General features: G+C 38.9%; 1 protein-coding gene across 6 annotated transcripts in view; it reads left to right on the top strand.

Moving 5' to 3' along the window:
* The window catches only part of Ophn1 (oligophrenin 1), a 336,803-nt gene that overhangs the window by 269,598 nt on the left and 42,073 nt on the right, over window positions 1-25,132 (top strand). For all 6 annotated transcript variants that reach the window (NM_001313754.1, NM_001313755.1, NM_052976.4 and 3 more), the window contains one exon: window positions 24,310-24,457. In NM_001313754.1, coding sequence (NP_001300683.1) covers window positions 24,310-24,457 — 148 coding nt within the window. The remainder of the gene's footprint in view (window positions 1-24,309; window positions 24,458-25,132) is intronic.

Below are 25,132 nucleotides of genomic sequence, written 5' to 3'. Positions count from 1 at the left end.
AAAGGCCAACTTAATTTTACCAAAAAAGATGCACTCTTCAGTGAATGAACTTAACCCCAATGGGGTTTATAAAAATGTGTTTTTCTCTGTGTTTGATCGAGATCCCAAATTAAGTATTGTAGCATTGTATGAAGAACAGCAATAAGTATTGGCTATCTGTTGTCCACGGGCTCCAATAGGAGGTCATTTCTGCTTACCGATGCTCAGCAGCGGAGTGAAGTTGTCACACCTTACTAACGTATAAATATGCATTAAGTGATTGTGGTTCTGACCTTTCTATGATACTAAAGATATATACTGGCTATGTTGTCAGAAAGCAACATGATAACTAAGAGTCTTTACTGATTTATAATTTACTTCATGGTAGACATCCTATGTGAATATAGAAAATGAGCTTCCAGTTTATCGTACACTTATCAAATTGCCGTTTTTGAAAAAGAGAAAATTATGTATGAGGTTCTTCCAGAAATTATGGACCGTCTGCAGGTGTAACTACATAGAATAGTTGTGGGGATTAAAAGAGATAATATATGTGAGAGTTGAGGCTGCTCTACAAGTATTAGGGATTATATGTTCCTGCCAAGTTGTTCAGCTAATGGGATATTATTTTTCATTTGACATATATTATAATTTCAGTAGTATTTTTCCACTTATGCTTGCCCTTTCATAGAAAGAGGCTTAAACACAATGGGCTTAAGTTTCTCTATCAGCTTCTCTTTTAAGGGTATCCATGGTGATAGTCTGTAAATAAAACTTAAGTGTACTGGGCGGGCTGATGATTAAAGGAGTCCATTCCTAGGTCTGTCTTAACGCTGTTACTCTTTTTTTTTTTTGTAATAATTTGAATCATCTCTAAATTTTTAAATAGGAGAGCAGGTAAGTAACGAGGGAAAGGACATTGTCCCCTGACACTAATCCCCTAGAACAGCACTATCCATTAGTCTCAAGTCCTCACTCTCTTTAGCTCATGGAGTAGTGTGGATCAGGGTGCTGGGACCTGCTATACAGACACAATTTGGACTGACAGAGGAAGGTTGAATTTTGGTTTCTGAACATTGTGTTTAGGGGAGCTGCTGGGAATTACAAGGGGAAGAGAGAGGTCAGCTGTGAAGGCGGTTCTTAGTGATTTAGTTCTGAGGACAGAATGTTATTTCACTTAAGGAAATGGAATATGGGATGGATCCATTTGAATATCAGAATTAGAAAGTGACTTTAAAGATCTTCTGGCCCCAGGCACTTGATTTTACATAAAACTCTTTAGAAAGTGCATCTCTCCAACTTTATTCCTACTTCCAGTTTCATAGCCCACCCCGCCAATTCTTCTCGGGTAGATTATAAAAGAGCTCAGATGCCAGCCTTGAATCCTTGCCTATCTATTATCTCGAGTGTACTTTGACAATGCTTTTTGTCGGCAGCATAGCCAAACATTAGCACATTCCTCCTTTATTGCTCCTGATCCCACCATGTCAATGCTACAAACTAGTTGTTCAGCTTCCTCAGACTTAGGTTTTTGTGCAATGACCCTGGAATTGGGCTGAGTGCAGTGAGATGCACTGTACTCTCAGCTTGTCTAGTTCTCATTCTGACTCAAAATGATGCATATTATTGATTTTCTAGATACAGAGAAACCGAGTGTGTTAAGTGGCAAAACTCAGACAAATTTTGTTCTGTCAGGATAAGGCTGCATCCCGATGTATGGAGACCTATTGATTTTTAAGTGAAATACTAAGTTCTGCTTGTCTTTGCTTCACCAACACTGACTTAGGTACTGTTACTATTGTTAAGTTCTCTCTGTACTGCTAATCTGTGTATTACAATACTTTCATTTTTTACATATATTTTTACTACTGGGGATGTAACACCATACACACTATGACTGCTGTAACAGTGGGCTACAATTCTAGTCCAATATTTCCCTTCTAGTGAGTAGGTAATTATTTTTCAGTTGTACACAATGATGCTTCATGGTGTTAGTATAGTTTTCTGGGAAAGACATTATTTTCAAGATAATTAGGAAATCCACTCCTAATATGTGTCAAAGTGGGTTTTACTGTCTCTAAAGATGAATGTCGTTAAAAGTCATGGTTAAAGGAACAGGAATACTGAATGATACAGCTCTTGTTGCAGAGGATTGAGGTTAATTCTTCTTGTAAACTGGCCAGAGAAAGCAGGATTGTTTTCAGTACAAAGTTTGTGCAAACTCAAATGCAGCCTATGTTCCCAAATGTCTAAATAGGAACTTATCCAGGAAAAAAATTGCATCGATGTAGCAACATGACAGATTTGAGGAGGCAAACAAGAGTCACTTTTTAAAAAACAACCTTGATTTATGTATTTTTCTGACACCCAAATCTAGCAGCCCTGAGAACACAGACCACAATGCTTGTCTGTTCCTTCTTTTTGAAAATTGGCTTTTGTGAATTCGAGTCTGCCACTAGAGGGCAGCAAGAGAACAGAAAAATGTGTTTCTCACCCTCTCCTTTTTGAGTAAACACACACACACACACACACACACACACAAATATACATACTATGTACATATATAAATTTTAAATGTAACTGATAAATACAAATTATGTATCTTACTACAAAACTTGTGTTTATACTTTAAAATGTGCCTATCTTCATGTGGTGAGAGAGGGGGGGGGGAGGGAGAGGGAGAGGGGGAGAGGGAGGGAGGGAGGGGGGCAGAGGGAGGGAAGGAGGGAAGGGGGATATATAGAGTAGCAAGAGAATCTAATTAAGTCAGGTCTGTACTTCATTGTGTTTAATTTCTGAGATGATAAGGTTAAGCTAAAAGTTATTAAAAATAACATTTTTATTAGCTTGTACATGTTAGGACATTTTCAGAATCTAATATGTAGTTAGCTGAGAATTTGGCAAACATTTCCAAATGAATCTTCAAAAATTATCTTTAAGTATGAATATTAAGATCAAAGTGTAACCTGAAGAAAAGTATCTTTGAACAGAGAATTATTAAGATTGAGAAATTTCAGATGTGTTCATTAGTCATAGTGAATCTTTAAAAACAGTTTTTGAGATTTCAACCCTGGTTGAACTGAGATCTTCGCATGTTCTCTAGAAATCTTGTTTGCTTAGGCTTTGGGAAAAGGTTAGGACTTGTTGCAGGTGAATAAGCATGTCCAAACCTGATGAGATGGCGTGTGAAGTACAGGGTGCATTTGGGAGTGATGTTTGCCCCCAGTGTCTAGTGACCTGAAATACTCATTATGAGTCACTCTGTCGATTCTGGTCATCCTGATAGTTCTCTTGAATTTCAGCAAAAGATGACAGTACACGCTCCTCCCCATTTCTTTTTTCCAGCTGGTAGTGAAAACAATAGATAACATTTAATGAGGACTTACTATATGCTAAATCTTTGATATTTAATATCCTTTTGAGTCCTTCCATCAACTCTGAGGTCTTCTCCCATTTTACTTGTAGGTAACGAGACATAGAAATGCTATGTTTGTTGTGGGAGATCAAAATCAAATGTCTTTTTGTTTATGTCTAGTTCGCATGACCAGGTGGAAACACATTATAAATAAAATAATCAGATTTTAAAGTTGTTATTAACTTTCTTATTGTTGATGTTCGATGTTCTGGACATGAAACTCAGGGCCCTGCACTGTGGACTGTTAGGAAAGTGTGCTATTACTGAGTTACATCCTTAGCCCTTGAAGATCTAAAAAGATTTCCAAAATCATATAGACTTTTTTTTTTTTCCTCAGTAGGTAATGTTTGTTTCATAGAATTTATCTCTGCCTCTGCCATTGCTTTGGAGTGCTCTGAAGTCTCAGGTCAAAGTCTAGACGATATAGCAAGACTGGGGTCAGTAGGCTAGAGGGCCAGATGGTCGAGTCTGGCAGCCAGACTTGGAGCAGACTGACTTTCTGTAGTCAGACAGTTGTGCCAATAGGAGTTTTAGCAGCTCGGGATCAGTAGAGAAACACTGAGAGATTGTGTGGTTTATTTCTGTCCTCTAAGATTTTTGTGGCTGATGATTTGGGTCACTGCTACTTCTTTGGATTAAGACAAAGAAACCCGGAAGTGTCCAGGTTACTTCTGTAGGGTTTTCAAATATATCTAGTAATGAGAATAATGCAAAGAATGGAAAAGTAATGTTAGAACCAGACGGCACTGGACTGTAGTCCTAATTGTATCCTTTGCTAGCTGGGTGGTCTTAAACAAGTCAGTTTATCTCCCTGAGCCTTTTTTGCCTTCTTTTAAAAAAGGAGACTAATGACTAGCCCTACCTCAGAGTTAGGAGTATTACATATGATAAAGGTGTCAAGTACTTTGTATTTAGCAAATTGCCCATCTCCATAACCTCTCTCACCAGTATTTTATAGTATGGATAAAAAGCAAACTTGATCTTAGTGGTGACATTCTCCTATAATCCTTTTACTTTATGGTCTCTTCATTCATTGTTGGAAAATAAGCTTGTGTTAGAAGTTCTTAGACGCTTTTTTACTTCTATTTCCTTGTGGTAAAGAAGCTCTTAACTTCCACAGCCTAAATCATCCTATGTTGGTCCAAAAGAAGCACTCCACTTGATATCTAACAAGCCATTCTTAGTAGAAAACACATAATTATCAATTCCAGTCAGAAACATTCTTAGCAGGATCTTACTGTATTCCCTTGGTGTTCTCATTCCAAGGAAACCAACCAGGGAAATGGATAATCAGCGCATGGATTACACACCTAGTAAATATAGTCAATGGGAGGTGACAGCTATTTTCTCCAGTAGATGCTATACTTTAAGGGAAAAGGTACCATATTGAGTCTTAGAACTTTCGCTCTGATCACAACTCTACCTTCTACTAGTTTTGGAGTCCTGGGTAAGTCATATCTCCATTTTGGTTTCCCCATAAGTTCAATGTATGAATAGGACTAGATAGTATTCTACAATATTATATCTAAAAAAATATCGTAAAGTCTATGTGTTGCTGAGTCAAAAGACAGTCTTAATGACAGCTCTCTTTTAAAACTTGGCTCTTGTTTACAACAGACGTGACATTTTCAAAGTTCTGTACATACTCCAAGCAAACTTGGTGACATATTTGATGTTTAAAGTAGTTTGTGCCAAATGCTAAGAGCTTATTTTTGACCCCATTGCCACCTTTGTTCCTAATGTAGTTCAAAATACATTTTCTGCTAATATAAACGGACCTCAGAAAGCTCAGTCTAGTATCAGCCAGAGTATAAATGGAGAGCTGGTAGAAAGCTGGGATTCATCAGGGCCAAGTATTATGGCTTTAATTTATAGAAAGTCAAGGTAGGTTTTTCTTTCTTTCTTTCTTTCTTTCTTTCTTTCTTTCTTTCTTTCTTTCTTTCTTTCTTTCTTCCTTCCTTCCTTCCTTCCTTCCTTCCTTCCTTTCTTTCTTTCTTTCTTTCTTTCTTTCTTTCTTTCTTTCTTTCTTTCTTTCTTTCTTTTCTGGTACAATTTGGTATATGCAACCCAGAATCCCCATCTGGGGTGAATCTCCATAGTTGTTCAGCTCTGTGAAGATTGGCAAGAGTTGAGTTTGATCTCCCGGTCTTGGACAATTGGAAAATGACCATCTTACATTAAATTTCCTTTCACATCTAAATACAGGTCAGGAAGAATTCTACAGTAGGGGAAATGTATCACCAAACATAGGCAAGCCAATCATGAACCCTGATCTCAGTTAACATAATCCATTTTTGGCTGAGCCTCAAAACCCAAGTGTGATCACTCAGATTTAGTCCCCAGAACCTGTTAGAAAGAAGAGCAATGTCATGGAAATGGACATGTGCCTCCTACCCCAGGCAACAGTTAATATCAGAGGATAATAGACTTGGTTACTGATCTCTTTTAGATCAAGCCTTGAGCATTCAACTCAGTGGGTTGAGTGAGCATTCACTCAGTGCCAACCATGTGTCCACACATGAGCACTAGTTTGTTCCCATATTCTATTCTGACCCCTCTCTGAGATTGACTTTCTATACTCTCAGTGACCACAAGTACCTATGTGTTCTTACCTAGTTGCAGAGGGAATCCAGTCAGTCCTATGGTTTCTTGGGTTTTGTTGGGTGGGAAAACAAGTTCTACCAAAACCTGTTCCCATTCAAAGAAGTAGTTGTTAAATCTTAAATGTTGCCTTCTTATATAGTCGAAAGAGTATTATCCTTGAAGTCAGACACTTCTGAGTTCATAACATGGCTTTGCTACTTATTATCAAGTGGCCTTGGAAAATAAATACACAGTCTTTATTCTCAGCCAAGCCCTTGGCCTCAAATTCCCTCTCCAGCCTTCTCTCCAAATTGGTCTAGTCTGTCTGGTTAAGAATCTCCCCTTACTGTTTCAATTCCATGAGACCCCAGCGTCCAGAGAAGGGATAATGAGGACCGATGCCTTGTCAAAGTTTAGTGGTAATCATTTACCTCTCCATTTCCAACCATTCTCTACTCTTTTAATATCATCAAAAGGGTGGATAGATATATGAATTCTGTGCTGACAGGAGTTGACTAATCATGTACTTCAAACTCAATTTTTCTTGGGAGAAAAAAAGAAATTGGGAAGTGCCACTAAATAAGGAAGTATATGCGAAGTACTTAGAACTATACCTAACGCAGGAACATGATATAAGAGTTTTCCATGCAAACTGACCCTGATGCATCACTTGACCTTGGGAAAAGTTTATATTATCAAAGCTGTACTATAGTCACTTTTCTGAGTCAATATCTAGAACCACTGTTCTATCTTTCCCTGGTATTGTCATCACCTTCTCTTTACAACTATAGGAAAAAGTGTAAGACAGCTTGGATCTGTATCTTACATCATTAGCCCAGTAGAAAAGCCTCATATCCTGTGAGTTTTGGATTTGTTTCTTCTCCTTAAATGGTATACTGTCCTTTATCAGAACTGGCTTGGATTGAAGTCCTTCCATGGATAGTCAAGAAATCAGTGGTGGGATTAAGCAGAGAATACTGGGGTTCTTTGCTTCTTTCTCTCCAATTCCCCTTTCCTAATGAAAATAAAAATAAAATGGTTTCTTATTAAACTTGGGCTGCCAATGGTAAATCAATTACAGAAATCAATAAAGTGAGTTCTAAATAGTAAAAGAGAGAGCTCTTCCATTCTTTCTCTTCCTTTACCCTTCTCTTAAGAGAAACTATGGAGTCTCCCTCCCAACGTTTTCCTTCTTACGCTCACATAAGTTAAATCCATAGGTTGTGGTCCTCTTCTCAAGGTCCTCTTGATATCCATTCAAGAAATGGTCACTACATTCATACTGTATGACAATCAAAATTTCAGGCCCTGGGAATACTCCTGTAAATAAAACAAAAGCCTTTGAAAACGAGTGTTAAAAAAAAAAAAAAGAAAAAGAAAAAAGAAAGAAAAAGAAAATGAGTGTTCTCTTCTCCTGGAGAAAAAGCAGTATTTATCGAATGATAGTAAACACTTTGGGAAAAATAAAGCAAGATAAAGGTTGGTATTTATAAGCTACTGACAGAAGGCCTTTGACGGGGGAAATTTGGACAGAGATCACAATGGGGTAAGCATATGAGCCGTGGTAGCTATGTTGGGGGAAAGAACAGTTGTATGAGGTAAATACTGAAAACCCATTACATGGGCCCTGAGTCGGCAGAGGGATGTTTAGCATCTTGAACAGTAAAGATACTATATTGGCTGCAGTAGAGTGAGCAAAGTAACCATTTGCTTCATTTCTGCTCTCAAAGGCAATAGAGTAATACATAGTCTACATTTCATAAGAGTTAAGGAAAGGGGATAGCATTTGAAATGTAAATGAAGAAAATATCTAATAAAAAAGAGTTAAAAACATTAAAAAAGAGATGTGGGCCTGGCAACGAACAACTAATTACAATACTCTACAGGCTGAGACAAGAGGATTGCTGTAAATTCAAGGCCAGCCTGAACTATATATAATGAGTTCCAGGACAACCTGGGCTACAGAATAAAACCTTGTCTCCCAAAGTAACCAAAACACTGAAAAATATCCCGAAAGTGAGGTCTTTGGAGGGCCTACAGAACTGAAAGAGGTAAATAAGTTCTTCTTACCACAGGAACTGCCAACATTTCCACATTAAAGTTTGGCTCTATGGTGTACATCTGCAGACCAGCTTTGGAAAGGATGTTGCAATCTGTGATGACTTTGGGGTTATGCAGGCCACATTTTAATTTCAGAGTGGTCATACAACAGGAATTATATGGCCCTTTGCTTTTCTAGACTTCACTCATTCAAACAGAGTACAGCTTTAAGCTTACCACGTACCTTCTCTGAGGCCTGCTTACTGGTATGTTGGTAGCACGAGTCTCAGAAGGGTCCTGTTCAGTGTCTCAGTCAAGTTGGCCCTGCTCTGTAAAGAGAAGCAGGTTTCAAGGGCGTGCGGTTGTCAGTGAGATGGAGATGCTTTGTGTAATGAGGAGAGGAATAAAAGATCATTTGATGTGGTGGAAGACTTTGAAGAGTCCTGAGTCCATATCCTTCCTCTGTTCTGTGTACCACAGAATCATTCAAGCCAAACTATTTCTTCCTCCCTTGATCTTTCTCCCTGACTGCATACATTTCATTCTGACTATGTCTTTACCCAAGTAAACATGGGTGTAAATTATTTCTAGTGTTGGTAATAATCATAACAATTACAACAATTACCATATATTGATAGCCTACAGTGTTACAGTTTAAGTCCATAATCTCATTCAATGGCCACAACTCTATGAGGTAGTTATTATATTTGTATTGCAGCTGAATCCTTGTGTCTTACCTATGTTTGTCTAGCTAGTAAGTAGCAAGGCCTCAACACAACTGAACCTGACTTGAACCAGATTCATGGGCCTCTGTGTGATACTCTCTTTTTCCTTTTCCAGTTGGAGAAAGAACACATGATAAAAGAGTCTCTGTTATTTAATGTGCTACGGGGCCTAGTAGCCAAGATTCATCTATTAATTGGAACAACTGTCAGTGAACTGCAGCTTTCTTTCTTTTTTTATTACGTATTTTCCTCAATTACATTTCCAGTGCTATCCCAAAAGTCCCTCAAACCCTCCCCCCCACTTCCCTACCCACCCATTCCCATTTTGTTGGCCCTGGTGTTCCCCTGTACTGGGGCATATAAAGTTTGCAAGTCCAATGTGCCTCTCTTTCCAGTGATGGCCGACTAGGCCATCTTTTGATACATATGCAGCTAGAGTCAAAAGCTCCGAGGTACTGGTTAGTTCATAATGTTGTTCTACCTATAGGGTTGCAGATCCCTTTAGCTCTTTGGGTACTTTTTCTAGCTCCTCCATTGGGGGCCCTGTGATCCATCCAATAGCTGACTGTGAGCATCCACTTCTGTGTTTGCTAGGCCCCGGCATAGTCTCACAAGAGAAAGCTATATCTGGGTCCTTTCAGCAAAATCTTGCTAGTGTATACAATGGTGTCAGCGTTTGGAGGCTAATTATGGGATGGATCCCTGGATATGGCAGTCTCTAGATGGTCCATCCTTTCGTCACAGCTCCAAACTTTGTCTCTGTAACTCCTTCCATGGGTGTTTTGTTCCCAATTCTTTTTTTTTCCATTTTTTATTAGGTATTTAGCTCATTTACATTTCCAATGCTATACCAAAAGTCCCCCATACCCACCCACCCCCACTCCCCTACCCACCCACTCCCCCTTTTTGGCCCTGGCGTTCCCCTGTACTGGGGCATACAAAGTTTGTGTGTCCAATGGGCCTCTCTTTCCAGTGAAGGCCGATTAGGCCATCTTTTGATACATATGCAGCTAGAGTCAAGAGCTCCGGGATACTGGATAGTTCATAATGTTGTTCCACCTATAGGGTTGCAGATCCCTTTAGCTCCTTGGGTTCTTTCTCTAGCTCCTCCATTGGGAGCCCTGTGATCCATCCATTAGCTGACTGTGAGCATCCACTTCTGTGTTTGCTAGGCCCCGGCATAGTCTCACAAGAGATAGCTACATCTGGGTCCTTTCAATAAAATCTTACTAGGGTATGCAATGGTGTCAGCGTTTGAATGCTGATTATGGGGTGGATCCCTGGATATGGCAGTCTCTACATGGTCCATCCTTTCATCTCAGCTCCAAACTTTGTCTCTGTAACTCCTTCCATGGGTGTTTTGTTCCCAATTCTAAGGAGGGGCATAGTGTCCACACTTCAGTCTTCATTCTCCTTGAGTTTCATGTGTTTAGCAAATTGTACCTTATATCTTGGGAATCCTAGGTTTGGGGCTAATATCCACTTATCAGTGAGTACATATTGTGTGAGTTCCTTTGTGAATGTGTTACCTCACTCAGGATGATGCTCTCCAGGTCCATCCATTTGGCTAGGAATTTCATAAATTCATTCTTTTTAATAGCTGAGTAGTACTCCATTGTGTAGATGTACCACATTTTCTGTATCCATTCCTCTGTTGAGGGGCATCTGGGTTCTTTCCAGCTTCTGGCTATTATAAATAAGGCTGCTATGAACATAGTGGAGCATGTGTGCTTCTTACCAGTTGGGGCATCTTCTGGATAAATGCCCAGGAGAGGTATTGCTGGATCCTCCGGTAGTACTATGTCCAATTTTCTGAGGAACCGCCAGGCTGATTTCCAGAGTGGTTGTACAAGCCTGCACTCCCACCAACAATGGAGGAGTGTTCCTCTTTCTCCACATCCACGCCAGCATCTGCTGTCACCTGAATTTTTGATCTTAGCCATTCTGACTGGTGTGAGGTGGAATCTCACGGTTGTTTTGAATTGCATTTCCCTGATGATTAAAGATGTTGAAGATTTTTTCAGGTGCTTCTCTGCCATTCGGTATTCCTCAGGTGAGAATTCTTTGTTCAGTTCTGAGCCCCATTTTTTAATGGGGTTGTTCGATTTTCTGAAGTCCACCTTCTTGAGTTCTTTATATATGTTGGATATTAGCCCCCTATCTGATTTAGGATAGGTAAAAATCCTTTCCCAATCTGTTGGTGGTCTTTTTGTCTTATTGACGGTGTCTTTTGCCTTGCAGAAACTTTGGAGTTTCATTAGGTCCCTTTTGTCAATTCTCGATCTTACAGCACATGCCATTGCTGTTCTGTTCAGGAATTTTTCCCCTGTGCCCATGTCTTCAAGGCTTTTCCCCACTTTCTCCTCTATAAGTTTCAGTGTCTCTGGTTTTATGTGAAGTTCTTTGATCCACTTAGATTTGACCTTAGTACAAGGAGATAAGTATGGATCGATTCGCATTCTTCTACATGATAACAACCAGTTGTGCCAGCACCAATTGTTGAAAATGCTGTCTTTCTTCCACTGGATGGTTTTAGCTCCCTTGTCGAAGATCAAGTGACCATAGGTGTGTGGGTTCATTTCTGGGTCTTCAATTCTATTCCATTGGTCTACTTGTCTGTTTCTATACCAGTACCATGCAGTTTTTATCACAATTGCTCTATAGTAAAGTTTTAGGTCAGGCATGGTGATTCCACCAGAGGTTCTTTTATCCTTGAGAAGACTTTTTGCTATCCTAGGTTTTTTGTTATTCCAGATGAATTTGCAAATTGCTCTTTCTAATTCGTTGAAGAATTGAGTTGGAATTTTGATGGGATTGCATTGAATCTGTAGATTGCTTTTGGCAAGATAGCCATTTTTACAATGTTGATCCTGCCAATCAATGAACATGGGAGATCTTTCCATCTTCTGAAATCTTCTTTAATTTCTTTCTTCAGAGATTTGAAGTTTTTATCATACAGATCTTTCACCTCCTTAGTTAGAGTTACGCCAAGATATTTTATACTATTTGTGACTATTGAGAAGGGTGTTGTTTCCCTAATTTCTTTCTCAGCCTGTTTATTCTTTGTATAGAGAAAGGCCATTGACTTGTTTGAGTTTATTTTATATCCAGCTACTTCACTGAAGCTGCTTATCAGGTTTAGGAGTTCTCTGGTAGAATTTTTAGGGTCACTTATATATACTATCATATCATCTGCAAAAAGTGATATTTTGACTTCCTCTTTTCCAATTTGTATCCCCTTGATCTCCTTTTGTTGTCGAATTGCTCTGGCTAATACTTCAAGTACTATGTTGAAAAGGTAGGGAGAAAGTGGGCAGCCTTGTCTAGTCCCTGATTTTAGTGGGATTGCTTCCAGCTTCTCTCCATTTACTTTGATGTTGGCTACTGGTTTGCTGTAGATTGCTTTTATCATGTTTAGGTATGGGCCTTGGATTCCTGATCTTTCCAAAACTTTTATCATGAATGGGTGTTGAATCTTGTCAAATGCTTTTTCTGCATCTAACGAGATGATCATGTGGTTTTTGTCTTTGAGTTTGTTTATATAATGGATTACATTGATGGATTTTCGTATATTAAACCATCCCTGCATTACTGGAATAAAACCTACTTGGTCAGGATGGATGATTGCTTTAATATGTTCTTGGATTCGGTTAGCAAGAATTTTATTGAGGATTTTTGCATCGATATTCATAAGAGAAATTGGTCTGAAGTTCTCTATCTTTGTTGGATCTTTCTGTGGTTTAGGTATCAGAGTAATAGTGGCTTCATAAAATGAGTTGGGTAGAGTACCTTCTACTTCTATTTTGTGAAATAGTTTGTGCAGAACTGGAATTAGATCTTCTTTGAAGGTCTGATAGAACTCTGCACTAAACCCGTCTGGTCCTGGGCTTTTTTTGGTTGGGAGACTATTAATAACTGCTTCTATTTCTTTAGGTGATATGGGACTGTTTAGATGGTCAACTTGATCCTGACTCAACTTTGGTACCTGGTATCTGTCCAGAAATTTGTCCATTTCGTCCAGGTTTTCCAGTTTTGTTCAGTATAACCTTTTGTAGAAGGATCTGATGGTATTTTGGATTTCTTCAGGATCTGTTGTTATGTCTCCCTTTTCATTTCTGATTTTGTTAATTAGGATTTTGTCCCTGTGCCCTTTAGTAAGTCTAGCTAAGGGTTTATCTATCTTGTTGATTTTCTCAAAGAACCAACTCCTGGTTTGGTTAATTCTTTGAATAGTTCTTCTTGTTTCCACTTGGTTGATTTCACCCCTGAGTTTGATTATTTCCTGCCGTCTACTCCTCTTGGGTGAATTTGCTTCCTTTTTTTCTAGAGCTTTTAGATGTGTTGTCAAGCTGCTAGTATGTGCTCTCTCCCGTTTCTTCTTGGAGGCACTCAGAGCTATGAGTTTCCCTCTTAGAAATGCTTTCATTGTGTCCCAAAGGTTTGGGTACGTTGTGGCTTCGTTTTCATTAAACTCTAAAAAGTCTTTAATTTCTTTCTTTATTCCTTCCTTGACTAAGGTATCATTGAGAAGAGTGTTGTTCAGTTTCCACGTGAATGTTGGCTTTCCATTATTTATGTTGTTATTGAAGATCAGTCTTAGGCCATGGTGGTCTGATAGGATACATGGGACAATTTCAATATTTTTGTATCTGTTGAGGCCTGTTTTGTGACCAATTATATGGTCAATTTTGGAGAAGGTCCCGTGAGGTGCTGAGAAGAAGGTATATCCTTTTGTTTTAGGATAAAATGTTCTGTAGATATCTGTTAGGTCCATTTGTTTCATAACTTCTGTTAATTTCACTGTGTCCCTGTTTAGTTTCTGTTTCCACGATCTGTCCCTTGATGAAAGTGGTGTGTTGAAGTCTCCCACTATTATTGTGTGAGGTGCAATGTGTGCTTTGAGCTTTACTAAAATGTCTTTAATGAATGTGGCTGCCCTTGCATTTGGAGCGTAGATATTCAGAATTGAGAGTTCCTCTTGGAGGATTTTACCTTTGATGAGTATGAAGTGTCCCTCTTTTTTTTTTTTTTTTTGATAACTTTGGGTTGGAAGTAGATTTTATTAGATATTAGAATGGCTACTCCAGCTTGTTTCTTCAGACCATTTGCTTGGAAAATTGTTTTCCAGCCTTTCACTCTGAGGTAGTGTCTGTCTTTTTCCCTGAGATGGGTTTCCTGTAAGCAGCAGAATGTTGGGTCCTGTTTGTGTAGCCAGTCTGTTAGTCTATGTCTTTTTATTGGGGAATTGAGTCCATTAATATTAAGAGATATTAAGGAAAAGTAATTGTTGCTTCCTTTTATTTTTGTTGTTAGAGTTGGCATTCTGTTCTTGTGGCTGTCTTCTTTTTGGTTTGTTGAGGGATTACTTTCTTGTTTGTTCTAGGGCGTGATTTCCGTCCTTGTATTGCTTCTTTTCTGTTATTATCCTTTGAAGGGCTGGATTCGTGGAAAGATATTGTGATAATTTGGTTTTGTCGTGGAATACTTTGGTTTCTCCATCTATGGTAATTGAGAGTTTGGCCGGGTATAGTAGCCTGGGCGGGCATTTGTGTTCTCTTAGTGTCTGTATAACATCTGTCCAGGCTCTTCTGGCTTTCATAGTCTCTGGGAAAAGTCTGGTGTAATTCTGATAGGCCTTCCTTTATATGTTACTTGACCTTTCTCCCTTACTGCTTTTAATATTCTATCTTTATTTAGTGCATTTGTTGTTCTGATTATTATGTGTCGGGAGGAATTTCTTTTCTGGTCCAGTCTATTTGGAGTTCTGTAGGCTTCTTGTATGATCATGGGCATCTCTTTCTTTATGTTTGGGAAGTTTTCTTCAATTATTTTGTTGAAGATATTAGCTGGCCCTTTAAGTTGAAAAATCTTCATTCTCATCAATTCCTATTATCCGTAGGTTTGGTCTTCTCATTGTGTCCTGGATTTCCTGGATGTTTTGAGTTAGGATCCTTTTGCATTTTGTATTTTCTTTGACGGTTGTGTTGATGTTCTCTATGGAATCTTCTGCACCTGAGATTCTCTCTTCCATTTCTTGTATTCTGTTGCTGATGCTCACATCTATGGTTCCAGATCTCTTTCCTAGGGTTTCTATCTCCAGCGTTGCCTCGCTTTGGGTTTTCTTTATTGTGTCTACTTCCCCTTTTAGTTCTAGTATGGTTTTGTTCATTTCCATTACCTGTTTGGATGTGTTTTCCTGTTTTTATTTAATTATTTCTACCTGTTTGGCTGTGTTTTCCTGCTTTTCTTTAAGGGCCTGTAACTCTTTAGCAGTGCTCTCCTGTAATTCTTTAAGTGACTTATGAAAGTCCTTCTTGATGTCCTCTATCATCATCATGAGAAATGTTTTTAAATCTGGGTCTAGATTTTCGGTTGTGTTGGGGTGCCCAGGACTAGGTGGGGTGGGAGTACTGCGTTCTGATGATGGTGAGTGGTCTTCATTCCTGTTAGTAGGATTCTTATGCTTGCCTTTCGCCATCTGGTAATCTCTGAAGCTAGCTGTTATAGTTGTCTCTGTTAAGAGCTTGTACTTCAGGTGACTCTGTTAGCCTCTATAAGCAGACCTGGGAGGGTAGCACTCTCCTTGGTTTCAGTGGGTAGAGTATTCTCTGCAGGAAACCTCTCTTCTTGCAGGGAAGGTACCCAGATATCTGGTGTTCGAACCGGACTCCTGGCAGAAGTTGTGTTCCACTCACTAGAGGTCTTAGGATCCCGTGGGGAATCCCATGTGGGCCCTTGCGGGTGTCAGCGACTCAGCTAGCAAGGAAGCCGGGGACTCGAGTGGAGCAGAAGGGGCTTTTGCCCCGGGTCAGGCCCGGGTAGTCTGCTTCCCTATGTACTGCAGTATCAGGTTCCGCGCGATTGGATTGGGGCAGGCGCTGTGTTCCACTCACCAGAGGTCTTAGGATCCCGTGGGGAATCCTGTGTGGGCCCTTGCGGGTGTTGGGCAAGACTCTGCTGGCAAGGTAACCCGGGGCTCGAGTAGAGCAGAAGGGGCTTTTGTCCCCTTGTTCCCAATTCTAAGAAGGGGCAGAGTGTCCACACTTTGGTCTTCATTCTTCTTGGGTTTTATGCATTTAGCAATTTGTATCTTATATCTTGGGTATCCTCGTTACATAGATTAACTATCTTAACTTATAGCTAGTGTTCCAATTGTATTTTTTTTCCATCCAGAGAGAAATGGAAAAGAGGCAGAATGGAACATATCCAGCTTCTTTGTAAAAGCACAATTCAAAGGGTTGTTTGTACCCTTTTTTCACTTATATTCCACTGTTTAAACCATAGTTTCATGGCCTCCCTTCACAACAAGAGAGGCTAAGAAATGCAGGCATGGGTACTCACTAAAACACAATGCTCTCTATTAAGGACAAACAAAAGGGTGAGAGTTAGGATGCACAATGAGTAGCCTCTACCATAAGAAGGAATGAGGTCTGCCAGTCATAGAAGCCCTGGATACATACAAGAATGAGAGAGCAAAAAGCTGTAGTCAATGAACTGAATAACTAGGAGCAGAAAGAGCTATAGCTCAATATAGCTCATCATATTGGTAGTCTAATGAGAAGGGAGCCAGACAGGAAAATGGAGACTATGAGCAGTTGGGCAGGTTTTAGAGTACCCCCTGCTAACTAAGGATTTTTATTTGAACTTTGTCCTCAAAACAGTGAGGGGTCACTGAAATATTTTAAGCTGAGGAACAGCATAGTTAAATTTGAGTTAAGAAAGATCTCCAAGTAGACCAATGGAATAGAATTGAAGACCCAGAAATGAACCCACACACCTATGGTCACTTGATCTTCGACAAGGGAGCTAAAACCATCCAGTGGAAGAAAGACAGCATTTTCAACAATTGGTGCTGGCACAACTGGTTGTTATCGTGTAGAAGAATGCGAATCGATCCATACTTATCTCCTTGTACTAAGGTCAAATCTAAGTGGATCAAGGAACTTCACATAAAACCAGAGACACTGAAACTTATAGAGGAGAAAGTGGGGAAAAGCCTTGAAGATATGGGCACAGGGGAAAAATTCCTGAACAGAACAGCAATGGCTTGTGCTGTAAGATCGAGAATTGACAAATGGGACCTAATGAAACTCCAAAGTTTCTGCAAGGCAAAAGACACCGTCAATAAGACAAAAAGACCACCAACAGATTGGGAAAGGATCTTTACCTATCCTAAATCAGATAGGGGACTAATATCCAACATATATAAAGAACTCAAGAAGGTGGACTTCAGAAAATCAAATAACCCCATTAAAAAAATGGGGCTCAGAACTGAACAAAGAATTCTCACCTGAGGAATACCGAATGGCAGAGAAGCACTTGAAAAAATGTTCAACATCCTTAATCATCAGGGAAATGCAAATCAAAACAACCGTGAGATTCCACCTCACACCAGTCAGAATGGCTAAGATCAAAAATTCAGCTGACAGCAGATGCTGGCGTGGATGTGGAGAAAGAGGAACACTCCTCCATTGTTGGTGGGAGTGCAGGCTTGTACAACCACTCTGGAAATCAGTCTGGCGGTTCCTCAGAAAACTGGACATAGTACTACCGGAGGATCCAGCAATACCTCTCCTGGGCATATATCCAGAAGATGCCCCAACTGGTAAGAAGGACACATGCTCCACTATGTTCATAGCAGCCTTATTTATAATAGCCAGAAGCTGGAAAGAACCTAGATGCCCCTCAACAGAGGAATGGATACAGAAAATGTGGTACATCTACACAATGGAGTACTACTCAGCTATTAAAAAGAATGAATTTATGAAATTTCTAGCCAAATGGATGGACCTGGAGGGCATCATCCTGAGTGAGGTAACACATTCACAAAGAAACTCACACAATATGTCCTCACTGATAAGTGGATATTAGCCCCAAACCTAGGATACCCAAGATATAAGATATAATATGCTAAACACATGAAACTCAAGAAGAATGAAGACTGAAGTGTGGACACTATGCCCCTCCTTAGATTTGGGAACAAAACACCCATGGAAGGAGTTACAGAGACAAAGTTTGGAGCTGAGATGAAAGGATGGACCATCTAGAGACTGCCATATCCAGGGATCCACCCTATAATCAGCATCCAAACGCTGACACCATTGCATACACTAGCAAGATTTTATTGAAAGGACCCAGATATAGCTCTCTCTTGTGAGACTATGCCGGGGCCTAGCAAACACAGAAGTGGATGCTCACAGTCAGCTAATGGATGGATCACAGGGCCCCCAATAGAGGAGCTAGAGAAAGTACCCAAGGAGCTAAAGGGATCTGCAACTCTGTAGGTGCAACATTATGAACTAACCAGTACCCCAGAGCTCTTGACTCTAGCTGCATATGTATCAAAAGATGGCCTAGTCGGCCATCACTTCAAAGAGAGGCCCATTGGACTTGCAAACTTTATATGCCCCAGTACAGGGGAACACCAGGGCCAAAAAGGGGGAGTGGGTGGGCAGGGGAGTGGGGGTGGGTGGATATGGGGGACTTTTGGTATAGCATTGGAAATGTAAATGAGTTAAATACCTAATAAAAAATGGAAAAAAAATAAAAAAAAAAAGAAAGAAAGATCTCCCTACATATAGCATATAGCAGAGTAAACGGATTTAAGAATGGAGTAACTGGAAGCCGAAAGACCAATTAGGAGGCTATCTATATAGTAATCAGGAATAGGCATAACACTGAGTGAAGGCAGTGGCAGTAAGCACAAGAAGGGGATTGGAGAGCTATAAGGAGGTGTAATTGGGAGAACTTACTGACTAAATGGATGTGAAATGGGAGACAGAGGGCAGATGTTAGAATAATGTAGAGATTTCTGGCTTGGACATTACTGTTGCTTTATGTACAAAGTTAGCCAAGAGTTAAGTATGGTGATGATTGTAGACATGTATGAGATGCTTCTGGGTTGGCCATGGCATCACTGAGTATCAGATGCACTGGTATACGAAACACTAGACGGGTCTGGGAGTGTAGGAAGTAAGAATGGATGGAACTGCCATGGCAAGTCTATATTCATGAGGGTGCAAGAGCACCAAGAACACAATCTTGGACAATATTGAGATTTATTGAGAACCAGGGAAAGACATGGGACAAGGCTCAGAGTCAAACAGAAAGTGAGAAGGAATGGGGAAGACATTGCTAGGAAAGTATTAAGTAATTTTTGGAATACTTACAAAAAGTCAAAGTGAGGATTAAAAATAAGCCTTTGGATTTGGCAAATAGGATAGTGGTGATTATTGTAAATAATATTTGGGGCTGGAGAGATGGTTCAGCAGTGAGGAGAAACTACTCTTCTTCCAGAGGATCAAGGTTGAATTTTTTTTTTTACATGGAGGATCAAAACCATCTGTAATTCCAGTCCTGGGGTGCCCATGCCCTGTTTTGACCTTCAGGCATAACATACATGTAGTGCACGGGCAAACATGAAGGGAAAATGTTCTGGTGTGTTATAAATACTCAGCAATAATTACATCTAACTGAGCAAGAGGGTAGCAATGATGAGGATGTCTTCAGAAATTGTACTCATTTTAGTGCTCTCAGAAGTATTTGATGGATGGGTGGGTGGGTAGGTGAATGGATAGATGGATAGTTGATTTTAAAAAACCCACCAATACAGTATGTATTCTCTTTCTTCACTGTATTGAACCTTTTCAAAATATATTCAGAAACACCACCCAGGGTAAAATATTTCTTGGATTCTATCTACGTTTAGTAATTATTTGTCATTATTATTCAGTTTTAATATTGCAAAAAATTTTAAACTTGACTTTATTTTAGAAGTTTGGGCCAATAGTTCTTAGTTGTGGATATTGTCCCATATATTACATGACTGAGATGTTTAACAGTATCCCTGGCCTTTCTTGACTATATACCACTCTCCTTTCTACAATTGTGACAACAAAATATTTCATTGTCAACATTAAAGATGCCCTGGGAGTCAAAATTGCCGTTAGTTGAGAAGTTCCATCTTAAAATAGATGGGGGGGGGAATTAATGCTAGAGAAGTACTTATATTTACCATTTGATCATTATAACTGTAATTGAAGATGGGCGTAATATCTTTGGGCAGATTCGCATATTGAGGCCCAGAGAAGATAAATAGTTTTACCTATGATCATTAGGTAACATGATACAGGTAAGATTTGAACTCAGGCATGCTAGATTCTTAAAATATATATTCTTTGTTAAATGGCACTAAAAAGCAAGTAAATGTTAATACAGACACATATAAAACTATATTTAAATTATGTGCCATATTCATTCTGCCCTGTTAGGTTCTTTAAAACACTTACTAAATCTTTTCATGTTATTTCCTATGAATCTACATCACTTTTTAATAGTTACATAGTATTCATCTCTAGATGAATCATAATTTATATAGCCATCTTTATGATATATGATTTTAAAAATTTTATTTAGAGAATGCTGCATGGAAGTTATCAGCATATAATTATGTTGGTATTTTTGCTTAGTGAGGGTCCTAGAAGTGTTGATATTCAAAAGAACATTTATAGTCAATGAATTCAAATACAGCTAAAACAAATCACTCTATCAACAACGCTTATAAAATGGATTTTGTCCATCTTTTACTAATTCTGTATAATATATTAGTCTAATTGAGAAACATGTATTAGTCTTTTAATATACATTTTATGATTGCCAGTGAAGTTGTTAAAATGTCATGTTTCTGAGCTATGTGTTTGCTTGTTCTTATATCTTTTAAATGCCTTTGTCTATTTTTCTGTTTTAGCAGCTTGCTTATTTCTTATTATTTTAATGGCTCTTTAACTATTATATGCATTGTATTTTCTCATAATTTACCTTAATATGTATTAATAGTATCTTTTCTTCTAACTTAATTACTTTTTTATAATAGCTACCATTTGTATTTTGCTTAGGAAAGCATAATTGGATTAGTTTGAAGGTTTATACTAATGGTATAATATGCAAATTTACCTGTAATATTTATTTGCTAAGGTTAGAATTCTTTCTCTCCTATGACACAAAATAACCTTGACAGGAATATGTTATTTAAAAGTTAAAAGAAGAAAACATTAGTTAGAAAAATAGTGGCAATATATTTTAAGATCTTAATGCAGAGATAGTCTTACTAAGCAAATATTTTTGAAACAAAAAAGTACTTAAAGCTATTGGTGGATGTATAGATTGTATACTACATTTTGTACAGCTTTATAGGAGTGTAGAATTATAACTTATGTAAGATAAAGCACACTTACTATGTGTACAACTTAGTCTTGCCGTATCTACACATCTCTGAAATGATCACCATCTTCAAGTTAATGGGCATATTTGTCTCCTATACTTTCTCCTGGTTTCCTTGAAGATTCTTCCCTCTGTTTCCTACCTTGGAAAACTACTGATCACTTTCTAATAACACAGGTTAATTTTTATATTTTTTATAAGTGGAAACATGTAGCTTTCTGATATTGTTCTTTTACTATAGATTTTGTTTTCATCATAAATACCCGAGTAATAATTCAGATCATTCCATAAAAGACTTCCCAAGAGATCTGCTGCAGTCAGGGTCATAGGCCTCCCAGCAGATCTGCAGCATCCCAGGGACACAGGAGGTAGGCTCCAGACAGAGACCCAGGCCAGCTAATACCAAAGATAACCAGATGTCGAGAGGCAAGCAGATGGTGAGAAGCCAATATACTTTGGCATCATCAGAACACAGTTCTCCCACTACAGCAAGCCCTGGATATATCAACACTCCTAAAAACCAGGATGCTGATCTAAAATCCCATCTCATGAAGATAATAGAGTCCTTTAAGGAGGATATAAATAATTGTTCTGAATTGCCTTTCTGAAAAAAATCTAATCATCTGTATAGTTATTAGTCTATGTTTAGATGTTCTATTATATTCCATTGATATATCAGTCCTTCCTGATACCAGTGCCAATGGCACACTGTCTTGATTATCATAAGTTTATATGTTGGTTAGGTTTTTTGCATTTTCCTATAAATCTTCAAACAAGCTTATTTCTTTCAAAAAGCTTAATTCTATTAGGGTTGCATTCAATCTCAAGTATTTTGAAATTTTTGGTTGCTAAGCAAACTATATCCTCTCTGGTAGTCTCCATGATAAGTTCTTATTTCCTTGTCATTTCCACCTCTAAGAAAGGGTGCTGCTGTTTTCCACTTGGGCGTGTGTCTTCATATGCTATGGTCTGCAGAGTTCTCTGCCATTTACAAGTGTGATAGTCACAACAAGGCTGGCCTTGTTTTTTTTTTTTTTTTTTTTTTTTTTTTTTTTTTTTTTTTTTTTGTCACCTTTCAGAAACCAATAGCTGTCATTGCTACATTCTCAATGTCTCAGAAACCATTGGTGCATTTGTTTCTTCTTTGTGGTTTTATTTTCTTCTTTTCCTTCTTCTTGTGTCAGACTTAAAGAAAATAAAGACTTATTACCATATCTTGGAGTGAAGTAGTTGAAATGGTGTTTTCTGGAGGTGGGGGGCATTTGGCCTTGTGTATCTTATTTATAATGTACTTGATTTTTGAATCACCAGATCTAGGTGCTCTCATGGGTGTCTGAGACAATGATTAACATAATATACTTGCTTTTATATAGCTTAAAATCTAGTGTAGTCATAATGGAAATTGGTGTGGAGATTTCTTTAAGGAAAGAAAGAAACTGTCTTAGTTAGGGTTACTACTGTTATGAAACACCATGACCAAAAGCAAAATGGGAAGGAAAGGGCTTATTTGTCTTAAACTTCTATATCACACTTCAATATCAATGGAAGCCAGGACAGTCACTCACACAGGGAGGGAACCCAGACACAGAAACTGATGCAAAGGCCATGGAGGGGTATACTCAGTTTTTTTATTCTGTTTTTTTTTTCACTATACATCTCATTCAGCTCCCCTCCCCACTCTCTTCCTAGTTCTACCCTTACATATCCCTCCCTTATTGCCCCCATCTCTTCTCATCAGAAAAAGAGAGCCCTCTTGGGTATCACCCCACTCTAGGAAATCTAGTCTTAGCAGGTCTAGGCACATCCTCTCCCACTGAGGCCATCCAGGCAGTTCAAGTGGAGAGGGGAGGAGATCCAATGATAGGGAACAGAGACCTAGACAGCACCCATTCTTCTTCTTAGGGGAACTACATGAACACCAAGCTGCACATTTGGCACAGATGTATAGGAAGTCTAGGTTGTTTTCTTATAGAACCCAGGACTACCAGCCCAGGGATTGTATCACCCACAATGGGCTGGGCCCTACCCCATCAATCAGTAATTGAGAAAATGCCTTATTGCTAGATGTTATAGAGGCATTTTCTCAAGAGTGGTTCCTTACTCTCAGATGACTATAGCTGGGTCAAGTTGACATAAAACTATCCAGCACAAAAACCACCAATAAAACTACTATATCAATCAGCTATCCAATTCCTGAGCATTTACGGAAAGGACTCTATACCCTTTCACAGAGATACTTATGCTTCCTTGTTTACTGCTGTTCTGTACACAATGGCAAGGAAATGGAACCAGCCTAGATGTCCACCAACAGATGAATTGATAATGAAATGAGATACACATACACAATGGATTGTGTTCAACCATAAAAAAAATGAAATCTGCAGGCAAGTAGATGGAATTAGGAAAGATATCGAGGCAACCCATTTCAGAAAGAGAAATACTGCCTTCTCTTTCATATAGAGATCCTAGCAAATTTTAAAGATATGAATTTGTGTGGTAGTAAATATGTGGAGATGCCAGGAAACTGGAAAGGGTCCTGTGAAAGGGGACAGAAGTGGTTTGAAGAGAGAGGAGCTGGGAGAGTAATAGAACATGTGTGGTCCAGACATGAGAAGAGGAATGCTGGGTATGGGAGTGTTTGATAAGACATTGGTGAGGGTGGAGGTGCAGAGAGATGAGGGAGGGGAGAAGAGGAGTCAACAAAAACTTCACTATATATGAAAATGTCGTACGAGAACTTTCTGTATCTTAACAACTACAACAGTAACAGCAACAACAATAATAATCTAGTTAGGAGCCATGAACTGTTATGTTTAAAAAGTGATAAGAAATGCTAAAGTCAAAATAACAACAACAACAACAACAACAAAAAGCAAATGGTCAGGGAAGAAAGAACTAGGAAGTGATGGGTAGAGGGAGGGTTGTCAATGTTTATGTCCATTGAGTTGGAAGGTCCTTATAAGAGTGTTTTTACTGGAATTCTGCAAAGTAGTGTGAGTAAACTACATGAATAGTTGGAGTTATCTTCATATTCCAATTGTGAGAGACTGCTTAAAGAGGAGGCTCAAAGGTAGATGTCTTAACCTGAAGTCTTGCTGGGAATAAGTATAAAATCCATGGATGCTTTGTTGCCTTTTTTTTTCACACTTCTCCACAATAAGGGACCATTGCTATGCACTCTTCATGATAGACATCTGAGTACTTGCTGGTAGTTAGAGGGAATAAGGAAATTTCCTTAGTCCTAATATCAATTTTAATATTCATATGGTTGACCAGACACACTGCTGGAATGTATCCATGAGTCCTTTGGCTAATTGTCTCCTGGATATCTTTGTTTCTTCTCTACAGATTTATTTAGGTCCACCCGAAGATAGCCAAGTACCTCCAGTGCCTCCACCTCGAGTGACAGCAAGAAGACACAAACCAATCACAATCTCAAAGCGCTTGCTGAGAGAAAAGACTGTGTTCTATACTTCTTCCCTGGATGAAAATAAAGGTCAGTGGTTAGCTTCAGCATTATGATTACATACAAAGAAAATATTAAAGGGGAGAAAAGGAAGTGTAGCTATTTGTTCCATACAATGATGGGCCTTTTCTACTTCTTTGGATTGTAAGTAGTCAGGAGAAGCAGGGCTTATAGTTCATAGTCTAAGAGAAAATTAGATTGTTGGCAGTTGACAGTGCAGGGCTGAATCTTAAATGGAAGCTAAATGATCCTTACAAGGCTAGGAGTAAATTTAAGTTATTCTTAGGTTACTCTAGTACATTGAAATATATGATAAAGGTTCTTGCTAATGTTCTGGGGATGTAATTCCAATACAACTACCATGGATTGAATAGCTGCTATGTTCTAAGTAATATTCTAGAGGCCAAATGAAATTGTGCCACATGTCCTTGTGTTTGTGGAGCTTATAGGATAAAGATATAGCTATGTAAAAACAAACAAATGTCACCATCCAATGGAATGATTGTTAGTGAAGAGACTACAGCTTTTCTAAGTGAGCCTTAGTTCCCTGCCATTCCACTCAAACCAACTTTATTAATGTTACCTATAATTTCCACATGACCAAGCCAAGTACGCCACTGTTCTTGTGAGCTAGTGAACAACATGTGACAGTCAACTCCTCTCTCTTCTGTGGAGCACTAAATTTGCCTCTCAGGACACCAGGCT

The sequence above is a fragment of the Mus musculus genome, chromosome X (assembly GCF_000001635.26).
Source record: "Mus musculus strain C57BL/6J chromosome X, GRCm38.p6 C57BL/6J".
NCBI classification, from domain to species: domain Eukaryota; kingdom Metazoa; phylum Chordata; class Mammalia; order Rodentia; family Muridae; genus Mus; species Mus musculus.
Note: the sequence above shows the minus strand (reverse complement) of the source record. Positions and strands in the feature narration are given on the sequence as shown.